Raw genomic sequence first — 21878 nt, forward strand, 5'->3', positions numbered from 1 at the left:
AGACTAACACACCTAGATAATGTGGTTGGGGGTTGATTTACTCCCTCAAGGATAAGCCTTACTTGAACCTGAACTGGCCTAGGTGTTCTGCACATGGTCCATAGTCCTTATGCTAGGCTTTGGCCCGGAAGTCGAACACGTAAATTTGTAGAAGAAATTTGGGAAACACAAGAGAAGTATTAAAGAAAACAAAACAAGACAAAGGTATCAAATAAAGCATAGAGTATGTATGAAATGTACAGTGCCAAAAAGTTTCCATGGTTTCAAAGTTTGACATGCAGCCTGTTTGCTGCTTGCTAATTTGTTTGGTGTGTGACGTAATAGATCAACAGGAAGGTCCAATAGAAACTAGCTGAAAGGGGGCATATCTTCACCTACTGTGGAGGAGTCGGACATACTTCCACCAATAAATGGATTATCCCCAGGTGCTATATATATATGGCCAAAAACGCTATAGTATAGTATGTCGAAAAATATCAAATTTTAACCCGTCGTAAAAATGGCTGAAAACTACATATTATAACTTGTAGAGACGTGTCATAGTGTACAAACTGGAAATAGAGGCCAAAAAAGTCCAAAAACTTCATAATTTGCATGTCCAAAAAATGGCCAAAAACACTGTAGTATAGTATGTCTAAAAATGTCAGATTCTGACCCGTTGTAAAAATGGCTGAAAAACACATATGGACTACAAAAATAATGTTATTCCAATATTGACTCATGACCCCCTTAATGTGTACGGTGATGTATTTATACACCCAGTGAATGCAGTGTATGTTTTTTTGTGTGTGCGTGTGTGTGTGTGTGTGTGTGTGTGTCACTGAGAGGTCATTGGTCTGGCTGTACAACACAGACTGTGTTTGAAACTTAATGACATGAGAGGAGTCCTGTGATTACACCTTAGCTCACTAAGCTGAGCAGTATGGATGCACACGCTCACTCTCGCCTCATCTAAACAAGTGTGAATGAGCTGCTTTGTGTGTGCTGCAGTGTATTTCACCTTTTTAGGGAAAATGTGTTTATTGCAACCTAGGTTTTACCTTTGTAACTATGGCCTTCAGCGCTCTTAGTCATAAAGTAAGTGTCAGAGATCTTGTAATGGAGCGGTGACAGATGGACGATGAGAAGCTTAAAATGGGACTACAAACAGTAAGATAATTAAACAGGTTGCCAACCAGTTGTAAAACAGTCCTTTTTTAAATTTTTTTTTTTTTAATTCAGAAATGTTGGCACACACAAAATCACAAAATGATATAGTGGGTGCATACACAGACTAAAATTTCCTAATTTTTATATGGTGTATAATAATATGTTTATCCTACAGATGGACAAACAATGTAAAAAATGTGTCCTTTTTTTCCTCAGCAGCAGTTTGTCAAGTGTTAGTCACTGGAGGTGCATGGGTGCATGATGACCGAAAACTTTCTTTTTTTTTTTATTCTTTTAAATGCTTGCTGTCCCTTTTTTATCATTCTGTTTCCCCTTTCTAAATTTGGAGTTTTTTAGAACACAGCGCAGGTGGAGTTCTCTATGAATTATTTTTTCCTCAGCAGCAGTTTGTAACTCACAGGGTGGATGATTGATCTGTCTGAATCTATAAATAATAATAGGTTCTGCACTTCATTATTAATTCACTTACAAGAATCGATCAGATCAAAGCATGCAAAAGGTGACATGACGATAAAATCAACCAACAATAAAAATATGTTAGATCAGGTGGAGAGCTATAATACATTGGTATCAAACGAGAGCATTTTCGGTTGCAAACATTACAAATAATGTAGGTAACAGCTGTGGATGACTGTGGATGACATCTCGGCTTTCACTTTGAAAGTATAATTATATACCCCTCTTTCTGAAACCCACCCACCCACTCCTTCTCATGGTATGTCACGTTGCAGTGGTTGGTTTTCGTAACACAAAACCCCACTGGATGCCCTGACTCCAGCCCCGACCTCAATCCATCCTTTGTGTTTGCAGCTTGCAGGAAATGTGTGTGTGTGTGTGTGTGTGTGTGTGTGTGTGTGTGTGTGTGTGTGTGTGTGTGTATACTCAACAAAGCAAGGGGACACTGTTCCCATACAAAGGCAAGTGGCTAAGATCATTCAGGACCCAGAAACCAAAAGAGAGAGATTTAATATGATCTTCTGAGAAGAGACACACAGGCACATTCACAGAGTGTAGAGCATATATTTCCACACACACAGCATCCATTACATTCTGTCATAGATGTGTCATTTCAGGGATTCACCATAATATTGGCACGTCATTTGAATTGGCAGATAATGGCATTGTAAATGAAATATGGGCATTTTCCCAAATTTTTTTGGGTCAATAAGATGATGCTTTAATTAGCAAACTTAAATTACCTGGAACGGGTCAATCATCAGGATTGTCTCAGGGAGAGCATTAGAGCCTGTTAAAGTTCTTATTTATGCATTATTGTTGTAAATTTGTCTGTAACCTAGGTTAAAATAGGTTTCTTGTTTTGCCCAGTGAATGTGTAGATTTTGAAAATGTTTTTTCAGTCTTCATCTGCCAGTCAGCCATCAAGATAAGAGTAGGTGTAACATGTTCATTTCACTGCAGGGGAGGCTTGATGTTCTCTGCAAGTAAGTGGAAAAACACGTGAACATATCGGTATCAGCAATCTGCCAGTATGACCTGATAAAAACCAGTATGCCAGTATGACTTGAAAAAAACAGATATCGGCAAAAGTCCAATATCTTGCATCCCTGTTCATGAAGTATAGCAGCTGGCAGCACATGCATACTACAAATTATCTGTGTTGTTTTCTATTTTTATTATTGACGGTAAATTGTTTTGTCCACTGTCAACGATAAAATGCCATGTTGAGTTACAAGGTACAAGGTAGAAGATACAAGGTAAGTTTATTGTCATTTTTAAATTTAAAGGTAATCTTAAATCCTGCTACATTGCATTGGGAGTTGAATTTAAAAGAAAATAGACTAAAGCTGTTATTGGTGGGTATTTGTGCTGAACCATCGCAGTACAGGGCTGGCAGTTCGGCGTATGCAGCCGCACGCAGAATATACAATATGTAGATTGATGTGCGAAATGCAACACCAATGTTCATGAACGGAAGTACTGCCTGGAAACTTTTAGCTGATTGGCATAAGAGTCAGCCACAATAGGGCCAGTGCAATGAAAAACTGAAGCTGGAGGGCATGGTTCATGGTCAGCTACTGGACAGAAAGTTGTACAAGATCAGGATGGTGGCTTGGCGTTGCTCGACTATTGTTGGTTATGTGATGCTCGTGAACATTCAACAACATCGACCAGATTTGTCCCCACTGCTTTCAAGCAGTCATTGAACCCAATAAAAGAATAGGATGAAACATTAGGCCTGATCAACTGAACAAACGTCTTAAGAACAATGGATGGCCAGACTCACATTCTCGAAACCCTTATTGCAAGAGAATTTAAACATAACATACACTTAATAACAATTGGGTATTTTTAGCTCTGGTCTTCATTTTTATCAACAATGTTTATGTTATTCTCACCAAATTAATTGCTGATATCTCACTAAAAGTAGGTCCAACTGGTCAAGAAACATTATCAGTCTGACAATCATGTCAATTGGACTTGTTTGGAGGACATAACAGTTATACATTGCAGTTTGCCACCCACATACGGCAAGACTCACTGGTTGAATATCAGTCAGAATTAAGACATATTATTAATGATTCATGTATTCTTTCTTCCCACCCACAGCGCTGAAGAGATCCTTCGACATTGAAGATGTGGATGACATACCATCCTTCTCCTCAACTTCACCCATCTCCAGCCCCGTTTCTCCCTCTTCCTCCCATTTCTTCCTCAATCATAACAAAGCCAGTGAGGGGCGGGGAGGAGGTGGCCAGTCCCCTTCATCATTAGCCTACAACAACAACAACCTGGGCCCCACAGCTCACCACTCCCGCATCAGCCTGAGTTCCAATCCCAGCCCAGTGCTCAAGTCCAGAAGTGTAGGCAACAGCCTGTCCTTCAACCGAGGAACCAAGTCAGCCATCCACAATAACGGCTCCTCAGTGACCAGAGCCGCATCCTTCCAGAGCAGGTTAAACCCCAACAGTTACTCCATTTTGTCTGGGCCAGGCAGTGACAATGACAGCCTTCACAGCTCCACGTCCAGCCTCGAGTACTCAGGTGGAGGTGGAGGTCCCCTCCCTCTTAATAAACCGGGGTCATATCCCAGCTCTCCACCTCAGGGGGAGTATCATCGAACCCAGCCCCACCTTCCACAGCAGCACAGAGAGGGAGGTGCCAACTTGGGAAGCAGCCCCAACCTGAAGAAGTTTTCCTCTCATGGGAGTGTTTTCCACTCTGAGATGGACCACGGGCCAGGGGTGATGCCCAGTGTCCCAGAGCCTTGGGGGGTGAACCATGGCTCCATGCCCAGCCTAGACCTCCAAATTCATGATGGAGGAGGAGGAATGGTGAGTATGCAAAGAGGCGGAGGTGGGGGTATCGGCAGGATGTCTCCAGGGTTGAGGTATGCCAGTGCTAACGCCAACTGGAATGGGCGTCTTCATCACGCCAGTTCCTTTGGGGAGGAGGGCTACAGTGGCCCCCAAAACCACTGCCAGCAGCAAGGGTCTCAGATCCTTAAGTCCCCTCAGCCCAAGGCCAAAGAGACTTCACGTCTCAACAAGTTTCCCTTGGATCTGGACAGCTTAGTAAGCAGCACCTCAGCAACTCCTGCCACCATGGCTCAAGGAGGATCCACGAGCCCTAATCCCCCCAGGCCTCCACCAAGGAGCACAGGAGGCCTCAAACACAGCATGAGCCCACCGTCCACCCCAGCCAGCCCTTCAGCCTCCCTCAGCAGCCTGGACAGTTCATCTGACACCATTCCCCTCTCCCTCCACCATCCCTTTCTGCCTCTCTCCCCACGCTCTCAAACTCCCTCTCAGGGTTCCATCCCTGTCCCACAGATGAGCTGCTCCCCGGGGCCCCTTTCTCCAGCCCAGAGCCCACAGCTGGAGATTCTTCCAGGGCCCCTAGGTGTCCAGGTGGTCCCTAGCCTGCCAAACCCTTCCAGCCCTGCCAGTCCCAGAGGCATTTGGTCTGTAGAGGATGGCCCAGGTGATGCAGGAGATAGTGTGGGCTCAATCCTACAGAGGATCGCCTCCTTCTCCCAAAACATTGGTACTGACACCAAAGCGGCACCTATGACGCAGCCCCCTGCAGTCCAAAGCAATGGTGAGGTGTCATCTGCATATGGACATCCTGCTGAGACCACACACATGCCCACATGGAAGCAGGGGAAGAGGAACCAGAAAGGTAAGATGTTTTGGAAAATTCTTAAAAAGCTGCATTTGCACTGTGTGTATGTGTAGCTACCTTCATCTTTTTTTATATGTACTTGGTGTGTGTATTTGAATGTGAATATTGCAACATGCAACATCTGTACCTTCTTATGACCACTGATATGAGAAAACACTACTCACAAAGAAACACATGCACACACTTTTTAAGAAAGGTTTGTAGTGTTTTCAGACTGATTTGATTCTACAAGCTGCCATCATATTAACCAGATCAGAGTTAAATCTGTGCTTTGTGTTTGTGTGTGTGTGTGTGTGTGTGTGTGTGTGTGTGTGTGTGAATTTGTACACACTCTAGTTTTTTCATATAGTGTTAAACTCTTGTCATCAGTAAAAACGAATGAAGTGGCCATTAGAGGAAGCGCAGTTATTGGAACTTCTGTATAAGTCTGAATTTTCAGCCCGAGAGGCTGCCAATCAAGTAGAAGCTGACAGTCATCTCTTTGGTGGTTCTCCAATGTTTACAGAATTAACATTATTTTCAGACACTCAGCTAGAGCATTCAAAAACATGGGGTAGCAGATCATGTAAAACACAAAAGACTGATACACCTAGAATCCATTTGTGAGTGTGTGGGTGCAAGTGTGTAAAAAGGTTTGTTTTCTGTTTTCATGTCAGCAAAGGAAGACAAGTCAAGGTTAGCAGATGAGTCTAGCAGCCACACCCATTGTAATGGTTTCCTGTTGTATTGAGCTTCATTTTACACACATGCTCACACCAATACACATTCAGTATTTTTTAAATGTTTGTTTTTGGCTTAAACCAATACATCTGTATCATTTTCAATATTTCGTTCAATGCTCCAAACTTAATCCAAGCAAACACATTCCCATGTTGTGTGTCTTTGTGTTTCAAGCTTATGTGGCATTTTAACAGGGGTTTTAAAGCTATTTTTAGACCACCTCCTCCCTGTTGGCCTTTGGCTCCCACTTCCTCTGATAACAGAGTCAACTTTTCTGTCTCAGCACGACATTTACTGAAAACAAGTTACATTGAGTACCACCCTATCAAGCCACAAAAACAATAGGAAAGGCCTACATTAGAGAACATTAGGAATGTAACTACGGTTTTGTGACTCCTAGATGACCACCAGAGTTTTCTGTGTTTAAGCACAACCTCTGGCGATCAAAAAGGATGAAATAGAGCCACCAATAGTGAGCACACCATTGACCGGCGAAGGGGAAAATCAAGCTTTGCATTTTTGAACCACAAATTCAAATTAATCGATAGAATATATTTATCACCAAGCCCCAGGTTGCAGGTTCAATCCCCACCTCCTCCTTTCCACATGTCACAATCTCCTTGGGCAAGACAGTGAACCTCAAATTGTTTCCCTTAATACCTTAACTATGTTAATGTCATCCATGCAAATCATTTGTGCATCAACATCAGATAGATGTTCTGCTGTGTTCCAGTCTCACTCTGATTACGTCCAATGAGAAGTCTGATTCCACAAGAATCTTGTCCAGTGCAGATTCAAAAACACACAGGAGGCATCTGTTTCAAGGCGCCTATTGGGATTTTCCCCCCTCACCTCATCTAATCTCGTCAGGGAATTCATCCAATACCTACCTGACAGAGACAGAGAGAGAGAGAGAGAGAACAGAACATCCAACTTTACTCGTAGCTGCCTTCTCAATTTACAAGCTCACATGACAACAGGAAGGATAAACAAGAGGATGTGAGTGAGTATTTTACATGGTATGTCCTGCAAAAACTCCTGCTGATACGCTTAACTTGCTGATGTGATATTTTGGGCAGACTGGTTTGTCAGGGCAGGGAGATATAAAAATCCCGATCATATAAGCTTGTCACGTTTCAAGTGGCAAAGAGAGCTGTTTAATTTTTGAGATTTTGGAGGCTTTAAAAGACTAACAAGTACTGGTACCCACCTTTTTCCTTACCCTATGATGCCTTGTGGGAATTATTAGTGCAACATCCACGTAGTTTGCTACAGGTGTCATCCCTTTTCTTCTACTTTTTTTAAAAATGTATGACAGCCTGTCACACCTTGAAATAAAAGTTTGACATTAAACTAGTGTTTTCAAGCTGTAAAAACTCCCACTTTTATTAAGGCTGATGAAATTCTGCCACTGCAGCAATGGGGGCGTCAGAAAGATTCAGATCTAAGCAGATGTGACTGAGGTATAGGGTTTAACAGGACTAGGTCAAAACCAAAGTATAGTATATAGCTGGACCGTATATAATTGCTAGATGGTTTTAATTTGACTCAGGAAGTGGCGGTTTTTACTCAATCACAGACTTTGCCCCGCTGTTGTGGTTGCACCCAAAATGAATATAAGTATTTTTAAAATGAGCAATACACTTAGACTCAGTCACACAACAGAAGGGTTCTGCTTTCTCTGAAGCTATAACTGATGATTTACCATGACCTTCCCTCTTCAGCTCCGGGTGGTGATGTATGTATCAGCCACGATCAAAGCCGAGTTCAGTCAAAAACAATAGTTTCTAATTGTCTTATGGGTGCTGATTAATCTCCCAAACCGCATAATTTCTGTGTCATCCAGACGCAGCTATTCCTCAGACAAATTGATCAGGTGATCCTCTCTTTCCTCCATTCAAAACTGCTGTTTCTCTGTAGCTGCCTAGTTTGGTGTCATTAATTAAGTAATAACAATGCGCTTACCTACTCTGTGAAAAGATTGTGTTGATGAAGCATTAAGTAAAATTTACTCACGTAGTTGCTAGCTGGCTAACCAGTGTGCTAATTCCACTATGCTATCATATAGGGCCTGGCAATATGGCTTTAAAATAATATCGCAATATTTTTACGCCATATGGCGATACACGGTATATACCTTGGTATTTTTAAATCTCATTTAAAACTACTGTTAACTACTAAAATACAAAATTATTTAATACAAAATATTAACTACTTTTATAAATAAAGTAGCTACTGGCACAAAATAAAGTTAAATAAAACACTGTTATAAAAACATTTTAAAATACTGTTATAATGTAAAATAAAGTAAAGTATCAAGTTTAATAGTAATAAGTACTGTTATAGTAAAGTTAAATTCAGTATTCCAATTAAATAAATCAAAGCAGAACCGATGGATCTTTTGTTTTGAAGGAACTGCCTCATCTCGGGCTGGAAGCGTTGATGCTTTTGCTGCTGCTTTTCTTGAGTGTGTGTCTCTGGGAGGCAGAGAGCCGTAGGAGAGAGAGAGAGAAAATTGAAACACCAAAGCGAGTCTGGTTGCTAAAAGAAAGAGACAGTTTATATTTGATGTTCACAATATAGTTATTTTACACATCGCATGTAGAACAAGCCGCGATACATTTCAGTATATTGTCATATTCACCCTGCCCTAGCTCTGTGTCTGACTTTTCATACCCAAACCACGTCCAAACAATAGAAGTAGCTTCTCCTGCTTTTGAGCCAGCTGGTCAGTGTCAGCAGGTTATACCACTTCTCTTGCGAAGTTATGTGACTTTCCTATCGTGATAACATACATCCAATAATAATGGCGTTGGATGTCCAAAACATTGGCAGGCTTATTTCTATTGCAGCCACTCAATAAAGCCAATCTAATATCACCGTCATTTCTTTGTCTCGTATCAGAGTTAAAAAGATATGGTCTCTTCCTCTGTCCACACATACTGAGTCATGTTTTGTAGAGTGTCATGTGACTTTGTTTTACTTTTTCTTCTTGTTTGGGTTTAATGGCAGTTGGCATCCACGAAGTCACATTACTGCCACCAGGTGTTACATCATATGAGCTATAAAAGCAAAAAAGTGTTTCCATTGCAGTTTTGAGAAATATGGCTTTTTTAAATTGCCTGAAATACCACCTCATGCATGTGTAAAAAACTTTTTTGCAATAAACAGGACTTTTTTTCCCGAAATTGCAGTCTTTCCATTAGGTGTATTCCACACGTTCAATATCGCTCTCTAGCTCCTTCATGTTTGTTTTGGTGACATGTAATGTGTCGACGCCCCCTTGGCTGTGCAGACTGACTGTGTTATCAGATGAGAGCATCTGCTGCTGTTAGCAAATATTTGTTCACTATATAATACTACCTCCACCTTGTAGCCCCTTAGAACCTGAATCAAAATCAGTTTGCTGATACCTTTCACAAGAATTTAAACCTGTGGGACCTGAGAAAATTGGTTTGATTTCTTTTAAAAAAATGGGGAAAAGGTGATGAGCAACATGGCAAGAATGGGTCCTGCAAATTGCTAAAAAATAGTAAAAGGTGACAAGACATGGACTTAAAAAATTGGCTGTTGGGAGATTATTAGATTTTTAAAAAAGGGAAAAATGTTCAGGAAACAATATTCATAATTCGTATAAATATATATATTATTTAAAATTATGTGGCAGTTGTCTTGTTTCTTTTTTTTAACCTCCATTTATTTATTTATGCAATTTTATTGTCAAGTTTACTATTTTTTTTGCAATTTTTTGTTGGTCATTGCTTATTGCCTTCTCCTAGTGAAACCAAGCCAATTTGATAAGGTTTTGAAGCATTAATATGTAGTTGAAGAAATGTTGTGCATTTGGGCCATTTGCTGTCACCTTGATGTCAGTTTTTGGTGGAGGAGTTGAATTCATATAGCTGTAGTTGGCAAGAGCAGCTTTAATGAAGTTCTCAGTCACACTCAGAGTGGGGATAAAAAATAAAAATAGATAGATAAAATTTCTAGAGAGATAAAAAATCTTTCAGGGTGCAGCTTCAATGGAAACTTTTCCCCAGAGTATCCACAACCATCTGTGCTGTCATCAGTGTTCACTTTGTAAATAACAGGCTAATGTGCAGTAATGGGTGTTCACGGTGAAATGATTGTTTTGCTCTGTGCGGTGTTTTACTCACATCATTTGTTTCCCATAAAATACTCAAAACAAAAAAGTTGCCCCCAGGGGCCTTTTCCTCTACTCCCTTCCTCTGCTCTTAGAGAAACATACAGAGGAAAAGAAAAGGCAGACAGTAAAAGAAAACAACAGGAAAAGAGTGAAACAAACAAAAATACAGAGGCTGTTGGTCATCATCAAACTCACAGTGAAGAGCTCTGAAGTAGAAATGAATGTCTTTTGTTTTATCAGACAGTCATAATGCAGCCAGCGCTGTTTGTTGTCATGCACTGAATAAAGATGAGTATTGTTGAGCCCACAGATAATCCTCCTGTTCATATCTCACATCTCCTCCGTCCTGGGAAAGCACTCTTATCTCTGCGTCTATTTTCCACACGTCTTTGCTCCATCAGTCCTGCATTCCCCTCTACCTCTTCTCCTCATTATATCTGCCACATGTCAACTGAGCATTTATTCTACAGGAAGCCACCAAACAGCACAAACAGCACCGTCATTATCCACAAGAACTTCATTCAGTCCTTCCTCTCTGCTCTTTTAATCATTTTCAGACCTCCTCTCTCTCTCTCTTTAGCTGTCATGCCCAGGCCTGTCTGGACTCCTGCTCCCAGTCCCTCTCTTTTTCTGATTCCAGCTTTAATGACAGTGATTTGGGGAATAAATTCCTCACCAGCAGATGTCTAAGCCCTTGTCCTCTTTCACTCCTCACTTTATGTCCTCTCTGTGACAGAAAAAAAAGTTTGTTTTTTGAAAATATATTGGTAATGATTTTATGCATGATTCACATGTAATATTTTCTATGATCATCTGATCAACAGCAGGTTTGGGCACTGTTCTGATGGCAATGACAGGGTGACAGTAACAGTACCTACTGTACTTGTAGAGTTGATGATGATGATGATGATGATGATGATGATGATTCTGTCAGTAACAGTACATATTGTACTTGAAGTACTGATGATGATGATGATGATGATGATAAGGTGACGATAACAGTACATAATGTACTTGTAGTATCGATGATGATGAGGATTTGGTGTCAGCAACAGTACATATTGTACTTGTAGTACTGATGATGATGATGATGATGGCAGTAACTGTACACATTGTACTAGTGGTACTGATGATGATGATGATGATGATGATGATGGTGATAAGATGACAGTAACAGTACACATTGTACCTGTGGTTTTGATGATGATGATGATGATGATGATGATGATGATGAGGATTAGGTGACAGTAACAGTACATATTGTACTTGTAGTATTGATGATGATGATGATGAGGATTAGGTGACAGTGCCAGTACATATTGTACTTGTAGTATTGATGGTGATGGTGATAGGGTGACAGTAGAATTACATATTGTATTGTGGTATTGATGTTTATGATGATGAAAATAATTGGATGACAGTAAAAGTACATATTGTACTTGTAGCACCAATGATGATGAAGATGTTGATGATAGAGTTGTAATAACAGTACATATTGTACCTGTGAGCTATACTGCAGCATCGGCCTTCATGCTGCTGGTCCTGATGCTGCATTCTTGTGACTGTCATCACTTGTTAATGGTGATGTAAACTACACTGGAAATGTTTTACATTATTAGCAGCTGTCATATTTAACACAGAATTATTACAGGCCCTATTGCGTGGACACTTATTAGTCTGCTCCTGTGGAGCTTGAATATGCACAGGTGCAAGTCACCCTGTGTACAGATTAATGTCAAATGCTGTATGTTTTTGTGTCATTTTGTTTGCACTTTGTGTGTTTGTATTATGTTTTTACACTTGCTGCAACACAAATTGCCCTCTGGGACAAAAAAATGAATTGAATTAAATTAAACCGAATTGAACTGAACAACCGATGAACACATTCTGTTTGACAGAGAGTTGCCATCAGAAAAACACTCTTGCATAAGTTCCACTTGTGGTACATAACTCCTGTCTCCTCGTTGCTTCCTCTCTCCTCATCTTGTCCTCATCTCCTCTCTCCTTTTTCCTCGTCTCCTCTGGAACCGTCTCACCTCTGTCTTCTTACTTCACATCTCCTCTGAGGCCTCCTTTCTCCTTGTCTCCTCCAAAGCCTTCTTTCTCATCATCGTCTTTTCAAAAGCCTCCCCTCTCCCTGTATCAACTGAAGCATTCTCTCAAAATGTTCTTTTCTATACATTTAATGAACATTGCTGGAGGGAGTGTGAGCTTTAAGACTGCCAAAGACTGCTTCTCTGTGATTGTTTTGAGTATGACAGAAAAGCAACTTGAAAAAGGAAGTACCCTGTACAAGTGACTAAGTGAACCCTAGAAACGAGGGCTGCCTCTTGAACTCGTACTTCTGGGGAGGTTTTGCTCCTTAGATATTGCTGTGGAGTGAGTGCTCTTGACTTTCACGCTCCTGTTTTCAGCTGTGGACATGCAGACAGCGGCACAGAGGGAGAGAAAGAATGCACAGTAAAGTGAGGAAGTGGTGAATTTATAGTTCACAGCAAGTTAATAGGATACAGTCTCTTCTTCTGTTTCATATCCAGTGTTGAAAAAGAAAATGCTGTTGCGATCCATCATTAGCACTGGTAGGTTTATATACTCGTTAGGTTTCCATATTATAGCCACATTTACACTGTCTGTCCAAGGCAGGAATATCACACCGCTATGCTGCTTCGCCATTCTGTATAAAACGTCTTATCACGGACAGGTGGGACAGAGTGGTCTCACCTCTGAGCCGGGAATGGAAGTAGTAACGGCACCGTAAAGAGCTCTGTGTAAAATGTAAAGCCAGAAAGACCATGACCCCCACGGGTGGCAGAGGTGTGATATTTTGATCACATGTTTATGTGTGCGACCCACGACCCCAAAGAGCAGAAAAAAATGTCCGCAAACTAGGCAAACATGAGCTTCAGGAGCTCTTTACCCCCTGAGCAGAGGACAAGATCAGCTGTCATATAACAGAGAAGTTAAATAATTGTGATTTATGTGTTATGCTTTTATTATTGTTTATAAAGCGCTGCTGACGCATATATTATATGTCACACTAGAGGTAGACGCTTTTGTTTTAAACATCACGCCTGTCATGCCTGTTTTACACACTGGAGCGTAGTGATGTTTGCTTGATTGTTTGGCTCTGTGTAAATATGCAGTGCAGTATAAAGAGGGGACTTTATTGCAGCCCTATAGCGCCATCTCTGTGTAAAGTGGAAATGCCGCTGTCACACTGAATGTCACGTCAAGTCCCATTTAAAAATTTTCGAACTTTATGTGAAACAAAACCAATTGAGAAATATTCATATTGAAAAGCCAAATCTGATTTGACTGGCCTAATTCTAAGTTGGGTACAGCCATACCAGAAACATCAGCTGTCTGTGAACACAACACCAAAATCACTCACAGCAACTCAACAGTCAGAGGAGTGGTGGAGAAAGATCAACAACAGTCTCAAAGAACTTTTTTTTCCTTCAGTCCCAGCAGTATTGATAAAAAAGCACAGTTCTGTAGTAAAGGACTGGAGAGTTGGGTGATCAAGAACATAACACATGAAAGCCAATCAGATCTCTCTCTGAGGGAACCTCCTCTGCACTGCTGTTTGTTGCTGTTTCAGCCCACCAGTTTGTCCTTCCCATCAGCTCAGATTAGAACCCCGTTTCCTGTCCAGTTGTTTGGTTCAGGGCCCTGAAATGTGTTTCCTGCACCAAATAAGATTAGCTCACCCTGACACTTGAGGCTTGTTTTATGAACACATATACACACCCACGCCAGGATTCACAGCAATGAAGACACTGACAAGCAAACATGGAGAGACTTAAGATGACTCATTCTAACCCAAAACAGGCCTCTTATAGAAGAGAGGCTTAGTCAAAAAATGACCTCACTTTGTAAAAAGTGGCCTCAAAAGAGCTTGCACACATAAGTACTGCCGTAATGGTAACTTCCATTTTAAATACAGGGATAAACAGAGAGATAAAGGACAAGAAATCAGGAGCGATGACTGAGTGAGGCTCGTGCTTCAAAGGTGTAAGAGGTAAAGGTAAGACTGAGTGCACAGTAAATCACAGCAACATCAACAGATGGTAGATTAAAGGGCGTTTACAGGGTAAAACTTCTTCAAAACACTTCTGTGCTGATGAGTCACACAGGTCACTGAGAATGCTGAATATTTACATTTGTAATACAAAGCTGCTATGCATATGTGTATGATTGTGTTATTATTATTTTTTTTATGCTTATCCGCTGGTATTAGTCATGGCCGGAGGCATCATGTTTTCAGGTTTTCCGTCTCATTTTTTTTTTCAAATTTGTCACAAAAGTTCACTTGGACTCAACAATGAACCGATTTTAGTGCTCCAAAGTCAAAGGTCAAGGTCATTATGACAAAACCAATTATGACACAGTTTCAGACAAATGTCTAACAGGATAAAATGGTGAAGTGCTGTCATTTTATATTCAGAAAGTCAAAGGTTAACTGTTATCACGTAATGTTCTGCATGAACAATTTTTTGGACATTACTCAACATCATATCTCAGAAGGAGAAGGGTAGACATTTGGTCAGGTACTGAATTGGCGATTCTCATTTTGAAACTGTGCTGATTGTAGGTCTTTTGTGCTGCTGGGGGGAGGATATGTTTATAGCCTCTATGATTTTCCAGACATAGATGTAAACTGTAAGTTGAATGATATTTCCTGTCACTGATGGCTTGGTCCTGCTGCAAGCTGATCATGGGCACTGTGTTTTCTTCTGTGTCACTGTCACTTATTTCACTCACCACCATTCTATTTATTTATTTACAAACCTGTCAGCTAATGTGTCTGCATACATACCTCTGATCCTGCAATGTGATTGACAGTTTGTCTACATCTTCTGTTTAATGGCAGGGGGCAGCTAGCGTTTAATGTGCATAAACGCCTCTCCCTCTCCCTGTGTATGGCTGGTTTAATTATATCAACATTTGTTATATTTCTATTGAGTACATTAATATCAATATAGTTATCTTTATTGCTTTATTGTGCGACCCTAGCTCAGGTCAGACTTAGTTTTAACTGTGAGAACACGTGATGTGAACCTAAGGCCGATTGTGTCAATCAGTTAAGCTATGAAACTTCACAAATGCTGTTTCACATCTGTTCATAGCTAAATAATCTATTCATATCTGGTTGCATGCTGTAACATTGACATATGGATGTGTTGTTGATGGCTGGTATGTGCAGGGAAAACAGAGAGATGACAGGAACTGATAAAGAAATGCATTTTTTTTTGTCTTGGCGTCTGGTAACCGTTTGAATTGCATTCTTCTGTACATTAATCACAGAGACACTCAGTCCAATGGATGATTTGCAGCAATCACATTATGTGTTCTTGGCAGCTTTGCCTCCATGTACAATCCCTCATCTAATTACAATATCACTGAATCTGTGACAAAGACAGCCAGTGTTTGTTTGCAGTGTTCAGGGTGGCAAGAGAAAGCAGGAGGCTGACACGGAGTAGCAGAGAGTCCAGAGGAAATCCTTCACTAGATGTCTTCCTCTCTGGTTTTATGAGTGCTGTTTGGTATAACTGTTGAGGGATCTCTTGTTTCACACATATTTTCTGTTTGCTTGTTAGAGGCTGGTTAGTACATGTCCCAGTGGTAGCTCCAACCTTTCTGTAGAGAATGTTCTGAAGTGTCAGAAAAACACAGGCCTTGTCCTAAATGTGTCTCACTCACTCACTGCAGCCATGTGTGAAGGAAGCGAAGTAGGGATTTCTCTTTGGAGGCACGTACAGACTGGTCACTCTGTGTGTGTGTGTGTGTGTGTGTGTGTGTGTGTGTGTGTGTGTGTGTGTGTGTGTGTGTGTGTGTGTGTGTGTGTGTGTGTGTGTGTGTGTTAGGTGCAGAAGCAGCAGACGCCTGCAGCTGGGCTTGGCTTGGATTTGTTTCCAATCTGTTTAGTTGTCTCAGCATGGCTGCCCTTTGGCTTGTCCAATCAAACACAAGAGCTGTGGAAACAATCCTGTGAGCTCCACACACCTACCGAGTGCTTATCTAAAGCCCCTTTGCAACTGGACAAAAATCCCACAACACCCACTAACACCTGGCTTTTGTCTGTAGTGGGAAAGGTTACAGACAAGATTCATTCCCAGGACTGTTGTCACAAGTATTTAGAGGCATTATGTGTTTGGGTTGTCTGTCCATCCGTTTGTTTGTCTGTACGTCCTATTCTTGTGAACGCAATATCTCAAGAACACGTTAAGCGAGTTTCCTCACATTTGGCACAAATGTCCACCTCTAAAAATGGGTGTATTGCACCAGAAAATGTAGTGTAGATATATATGTATATATGTACACCCATTTTTCTGGTGCAATACAATCACAAGCCACCAAAAATTCCATCCATCTCCATCCAAGCAGCACTCCAACATCATTCCAAATTTAAACAAATTTAAAAGAGAGACTAAATAACCGATATATAAAAAGTAGCCACCATAACATTTTCACCGGCCTCAATGCTGCTTTCCCATGTTGACTGGTCCTGTTTTCCGATGTATTAGTGAGGTCGAAGCTAAAACACAAGTAAAAACAACAGAAAGTTATAATTGTCTATTACAGAGCCATGTGCACAGCTCTGATGTACCTTCCCGTTCTCATTCCAGATCATCAAATACAGACATTTCACCTCGGTGGCCACAGTTCGTGTCCCATGTAAAGTGCCTGTTGTTTCAACATAACATTATGTTATTTACAAATGTTTGTTGAACACTGATGTAACCCACTTGGCATATTTATGTCATGTTATGCACTTTTTTTTGCCCCTAACAGTTTTCTAAACCTAACCAAGTAGTTTTGTCATCCTATGCGAACGTTTCACAACATTAACCTTATCTTACAATGTGTTTCATCTGTGCGTCACGTAGAGACGCTGAAGGATGCCCTGTTCATCACAGTCAGAAATTGCAGGGCATGACAAAGCATTTGACAACCTATAGACTGATTTCTCATAAGCACTTTCGAAGGAATGTTGTTTTTTCATTCCTCAGGAATTTGAACGAGACTTGAAAAGTACTTGCATTATTTTTTTTTCTCCATGTAATCTCTTTCCATTCATCATCTCTGTCTGTACATGCATCCACAGAGGTATTACATTGACCTGTACATGTTATCTTTGATCTACTTCCTCTACCAGCAGCAGCAAACTTTCCTCCATGCACCAGTCTGGCTTATTTTTGTTACCACTTTGACCGGTTTTAAACAGAATAAACTCAATAATCATATAAACAGATTATTTTATTAGATTTGTTTCCCCAAAATGTCCTTTTTCCCAAAAGTCTTTGATGTTATTTGATTGGCTGCCTCTGGCTTCAGAACAAAGCAACAACCACATGATGAGTATGAAATCATTGTATAAAGATTTTGGGAAAAGGACATCCGTCAAGGCAGGACGAGTTCTTAATGAATTCAGATTATAAACACAGTAATCAAAGGGACAGATTTGGGCTAAATCCTTGGTGCTGATTGACTGCTGGTCTCTAAGCACTGACATGGGTAACCATATGAAGTCACTCTGTAGTTTATAGCAGTCAGCTGTCGTGAGTAAACACTTGAGAGCCCATTTTCAGGGTTACTCCTACACTTTGCTGAAAAGAGTGAGCTCTTCAGTAAACGTCTTATTCTTCTCCTCCTGTAATGAACATTTTTACCAATTCGCTGGTTATGCACACACAGAGTGTCCTTGAGTGTAATTCTCAGACTTCATAACCTCTTTGACCGTTTTCATGCCCACCCCACCCTAAACCTACATAGCTGCCCTTATCCCTAACGATTATCTCTTCTCCAAGGAGATTCACTCAAGAGAATTCCCATGATGTGCAATGGCAGGTCCTTATAACATGGTCCTTGGCCTCAGGGGGGGCAGCAATCACTGCTAATTCCTCTAAAGTAAGACAGACAGAGGGATAAAGAGATCGGCAGAAACGAGGGAAGAAATAGACAGACTAGAGGAAGAGAAATGGGGATGAAGAGAAGAGTAAGTAAAAGAATGAAGGAAATTATGAGAAAGAAAGCGAGGTATGAAAGGCCTTCCTCTTGCGCCTCAGGCATAGTAATGTTCTGTCAGCAGTTGGCGAGAATGCTTGACTCTGTCCTAACAATCTTCACGTCTCCAGAGCTACAGTGTGCGTGATTTAGTATAGAGTGGAAAAGCTGCTGATTTATAATCTTCTCCAGAGTGATTCTATCTGTGACACCCGCCTAATGGGCTGCAGGGAACATCAACAACCTGTCCAGCCCTGACTAATTGCTTTTAGAACATCATAAATAGTAGCTTAACTCTGTTTCACCCGGAGCCTTTTTTTGCGGGCTTTTCGTGTTCAGAGCAGGTTGAGTGTGACAGATACAGGTCAGCTGAACATGTGAAGAATAAGGCTTTCAATAACACATAATTGATGAATGAAGATGTACTAAGGTTAAGATGGAGCCTTTCTGTCCCATTTTTCTTTTTTTGCAGCACCAAATTACATGGTTCTAGACTTGAATGGATGCAACGATTGTGAAATATCAACAGAACATTTAGTCTGCATAAAACTGATGTGACACAACGGAGAAACATCATCTACCACTGTTACCTTGTGTGCCGATAGACTGATGGCTGTCAAGCAGGCAAACATCAGATGACACAGATGTGAAGCTGATAAATCAGTGCATCTCTAAAAACTTCAGATTATTATGAAATGATTGGGAAATGATTGACCAAAGGGAGAAACTTACTGCTGACATATTTATTGAAAAAAAAAAAGAAAGCTGAAGTTTCGGTCAAGCAGACAGTCATCGCGTATGATGGCAGCATCAAAACATTTCTCTACAAATACAGAGACTGCCACAATATTTTAATCATCTAATCAGAGGACTGCTGAGAGCATTTTTTCAAATGATTGACCTGTAAAATAACAATAAATAAAAGTTTGCTATTCCAACAACACAATCTTTATCACATTGGCTGCATTGAAAAAGATTACAAAAATAAATAGTTAAAGATAAAAAAAAGCTACCATTGTAAGTTGAACCATTTGTGAATAATGACATTTTCTCCACAGTGTTTAGAAGGGAGATGCAGAGGGTATAAAGGAGTGTTTGGGTCTATTGGTTGCAGTTACTAGAAGTTGAAGTAGGATTCCAGATGGCAGAAACTAAAAGTGTTGATGTAAAGGATGGGAACAATCATACAGGATTGATTCTGCTTTCTTACTGTTTGTTGTAAAGATCCAGATAAAACGTTATTGTCATTATCTTGATTAATGCACTGCACTGTTCTTCTAAAGAATGGCCTCTAAGAGTGCTATGGGGAGATGTTTACTTGTAGGTCAGCATGGAAGTTAACTCTGCTCTGGTTCTTTCGTCAAAAAGCCCATGAGATTTTTCCATTGGATTTTGCATTGCTGCTGTAAATAAGCTCTGTGGCAAATAAACGTTTATGATATTTAAACGTTTTGTTCAGCAAGATAAACTCCACAAATGAACACCACTTTTATGATTTTTGAAGCCTAAATATGACAATTCCCAGAACAAAATAGTTAATGATGCTGTGATGTCTTATTTAGCCACTCGTAGAACAAAACATTAAAGTCTCTTAACAACCTTATATTAGGCATCCAACCAAAACCTATCCAGAAAACACATTGACTTCAAGACTAGGGAACCAGAAGTGTTCAAATACTGATTCCTGGTTGTAAGGCCTCATTCCTGCACCAGTCTCACAGCCCTTAAAAGCGATTTTAAATGACACATACTCACATAAATGCCAAACAGTCCTCCATGGCACCACAATGACTCATGAGTGGTCATGAGTCTGACTCATTTTAAATTTTACAAAATTTGTTATTTGTAAAAAATCCTTGTTTTTCTTAGACCACATTGACGATTTTCAAAAAATATATACATACATCCATTATTATATCTGGATGCTAATTCTAAATTTTCAGGTAAAAAAAATGGAATTCAAAGGATTGTGTGGCTTTGGTGGAGGTATCTAAACAGTGATCCTAATCACTAAACATTTGGAGGTTATCCAAGTGCTGATCTGTGTGTGTGTGTGTGGGGGGGTTTGTTGCGGGCCCAGGGCCACACAGTACTTTACCTAACTTCACATCAACAGGAAACTGTAAAGCTTCAAGTACCACTCTGAGCAAAGCTTTCAAGCCTGACTCATCTTTAATAAACCCCTACGTCTGTGGAAGTGAGTGTGCACAGACACTTGTTTGTGAGACATCCTCTTTGGTATAATAATGGTTGTGTCTGAGTTCAAACTGTACGGAGAGATTTACAGGACAAACTGGCTCCGCTCTGACATCCACAGCAGAGGATCCATTCAGCAGGGAAACATGGACTGCAGTTAGAAAAGGCTCCCTCCACAGATGTTCTTCTTTAGGGTCAGTTTATTAGTCGTGACGAGTACTACTCAGCTCAGGAAAACAGTTATAAAATGTGTTGTGAAGGAGCTTTGTCAAAGTCTGGCAAAACAAAACAGATGATCTCATAGTGGTTTCAGATATATCTCATATTGGGCTGAGATACTACAAATGTATAACAGAAGGCCAGCATTATAAACTGGAGATGCACAGGTGGTGTTTTAGCAGCATTTTCAGGCGTCCATCTGAACTACAAAGGTGTTGCGTTGGGTTTTTGGCACTGTCAAAATGAGAGGGACCAACTCTCAGAACTGTGGCTGAACTCAAACTGTGTAAACACAGATGGAGCACTGAAGCTGACTTCACTGCAGACAAGTTATAAAGGGCAGGTGATTACCAGATAGGAAGAGTCTAATGAAAGGACATCTCTGCTGTAAAAAACAGCCTAAAACCAGCTTATGCTGGTAGCTGATTTTAATTGTTTTTAGCTGGTTGAAGATGGTTTTAGATGGTCCTGACCCAGTTCTGACTGGTCTTTGACAGTTGAGATGCCACCAGCTCGACATGCTGGTGTGAGCAGCCTGTGCAGATTTATTTTTATGGATATCACATGACAGGAGACCTTACTGATTTATGCCCTTTGCTTTTCATACTTCTTATTTCTCCATATTTATGGACATTGGTCTGGTTTCAATTTTACAGTAACTTCAACAGATAAACCAGCCAGAGTGTCCATCACACGCTGATATGAGTAGCTAAGCCATCAAAAGTTATGTGAAAACATACATTAAGCTGGTCAAACATGCTGGTCAGCCAGTTTAACCATCTTAAGCTGGTCAAGATTTATTTCTCAGAAGGGATTATCGATTTAAGAAATATTTTGTTTATGTTTCTACATTGAATTTTTTATTCAACTTTTTTTTTTTTATTTTAAAATCTGATGAAAAATAGTCTGATTTTTGCATTTATTTTTAATGACTCGATTTTAATGACTTTTATCAATTATTATGGTTTATTGACTTACATAACCTTTTACCTTAGGTTGTACAGATTTTAGGGATATGAAGCATGTCAAGATGCTCCCAGAAAGTTTTAAGGGTTAATAGCGTAAATTCCTCACATACAGCCATCAACAAATACATTCAGTTTGAAAAATGTCTTTCCAACCAATATTCCAACTTCAACAGTTAAAATGTTTTTTTTCTTTTTCTACTCTGCATTGATTGATTCCAGACATGTGTACAATGAGTCTCAAACAGCCCTGGCACCAGCTCTTATTTTATTGCTCATTAGATGAAGTGCAGCTGGGCTCATTAACATCT

General features: G+C 40.3%; 1 protein-coding gene across 1 annotated transcript in view; it reads left to right on the top strand.

The window, feature by feature from the left end:
* Positions 1–21878, top strand: part of LOC121956082 (uncharacterized) — a 105172-nt gene that overhangs the window by 15906 nt on the left and 67388 nt on the right. The window contains exon 2 of the mRNA XM_042504171.2: positions 3739–5310. Coding sequence (XP_042360105.1) covers positions 3739–5310 — 1572 coding nt within the window. The remainder of the gene's footprint in view (positions 1–3738; positions 5311–21878) is intronic.

This window comes from Plectropomus leopardus, chromosome 18, assembly GCF_026936395.1.
Source record: "Plectropomus leopardus strain MGB_pleo_1.0 chromosome 18, ASM2693639v1, whole genome shotgun sequence".
NCBI classification, from domain to species: Eukaryota; Metazoa; Chordata; class Actinopteri; order Perciformes; family Serranidae; genus Plectropomus; species Plectropomus leopardus.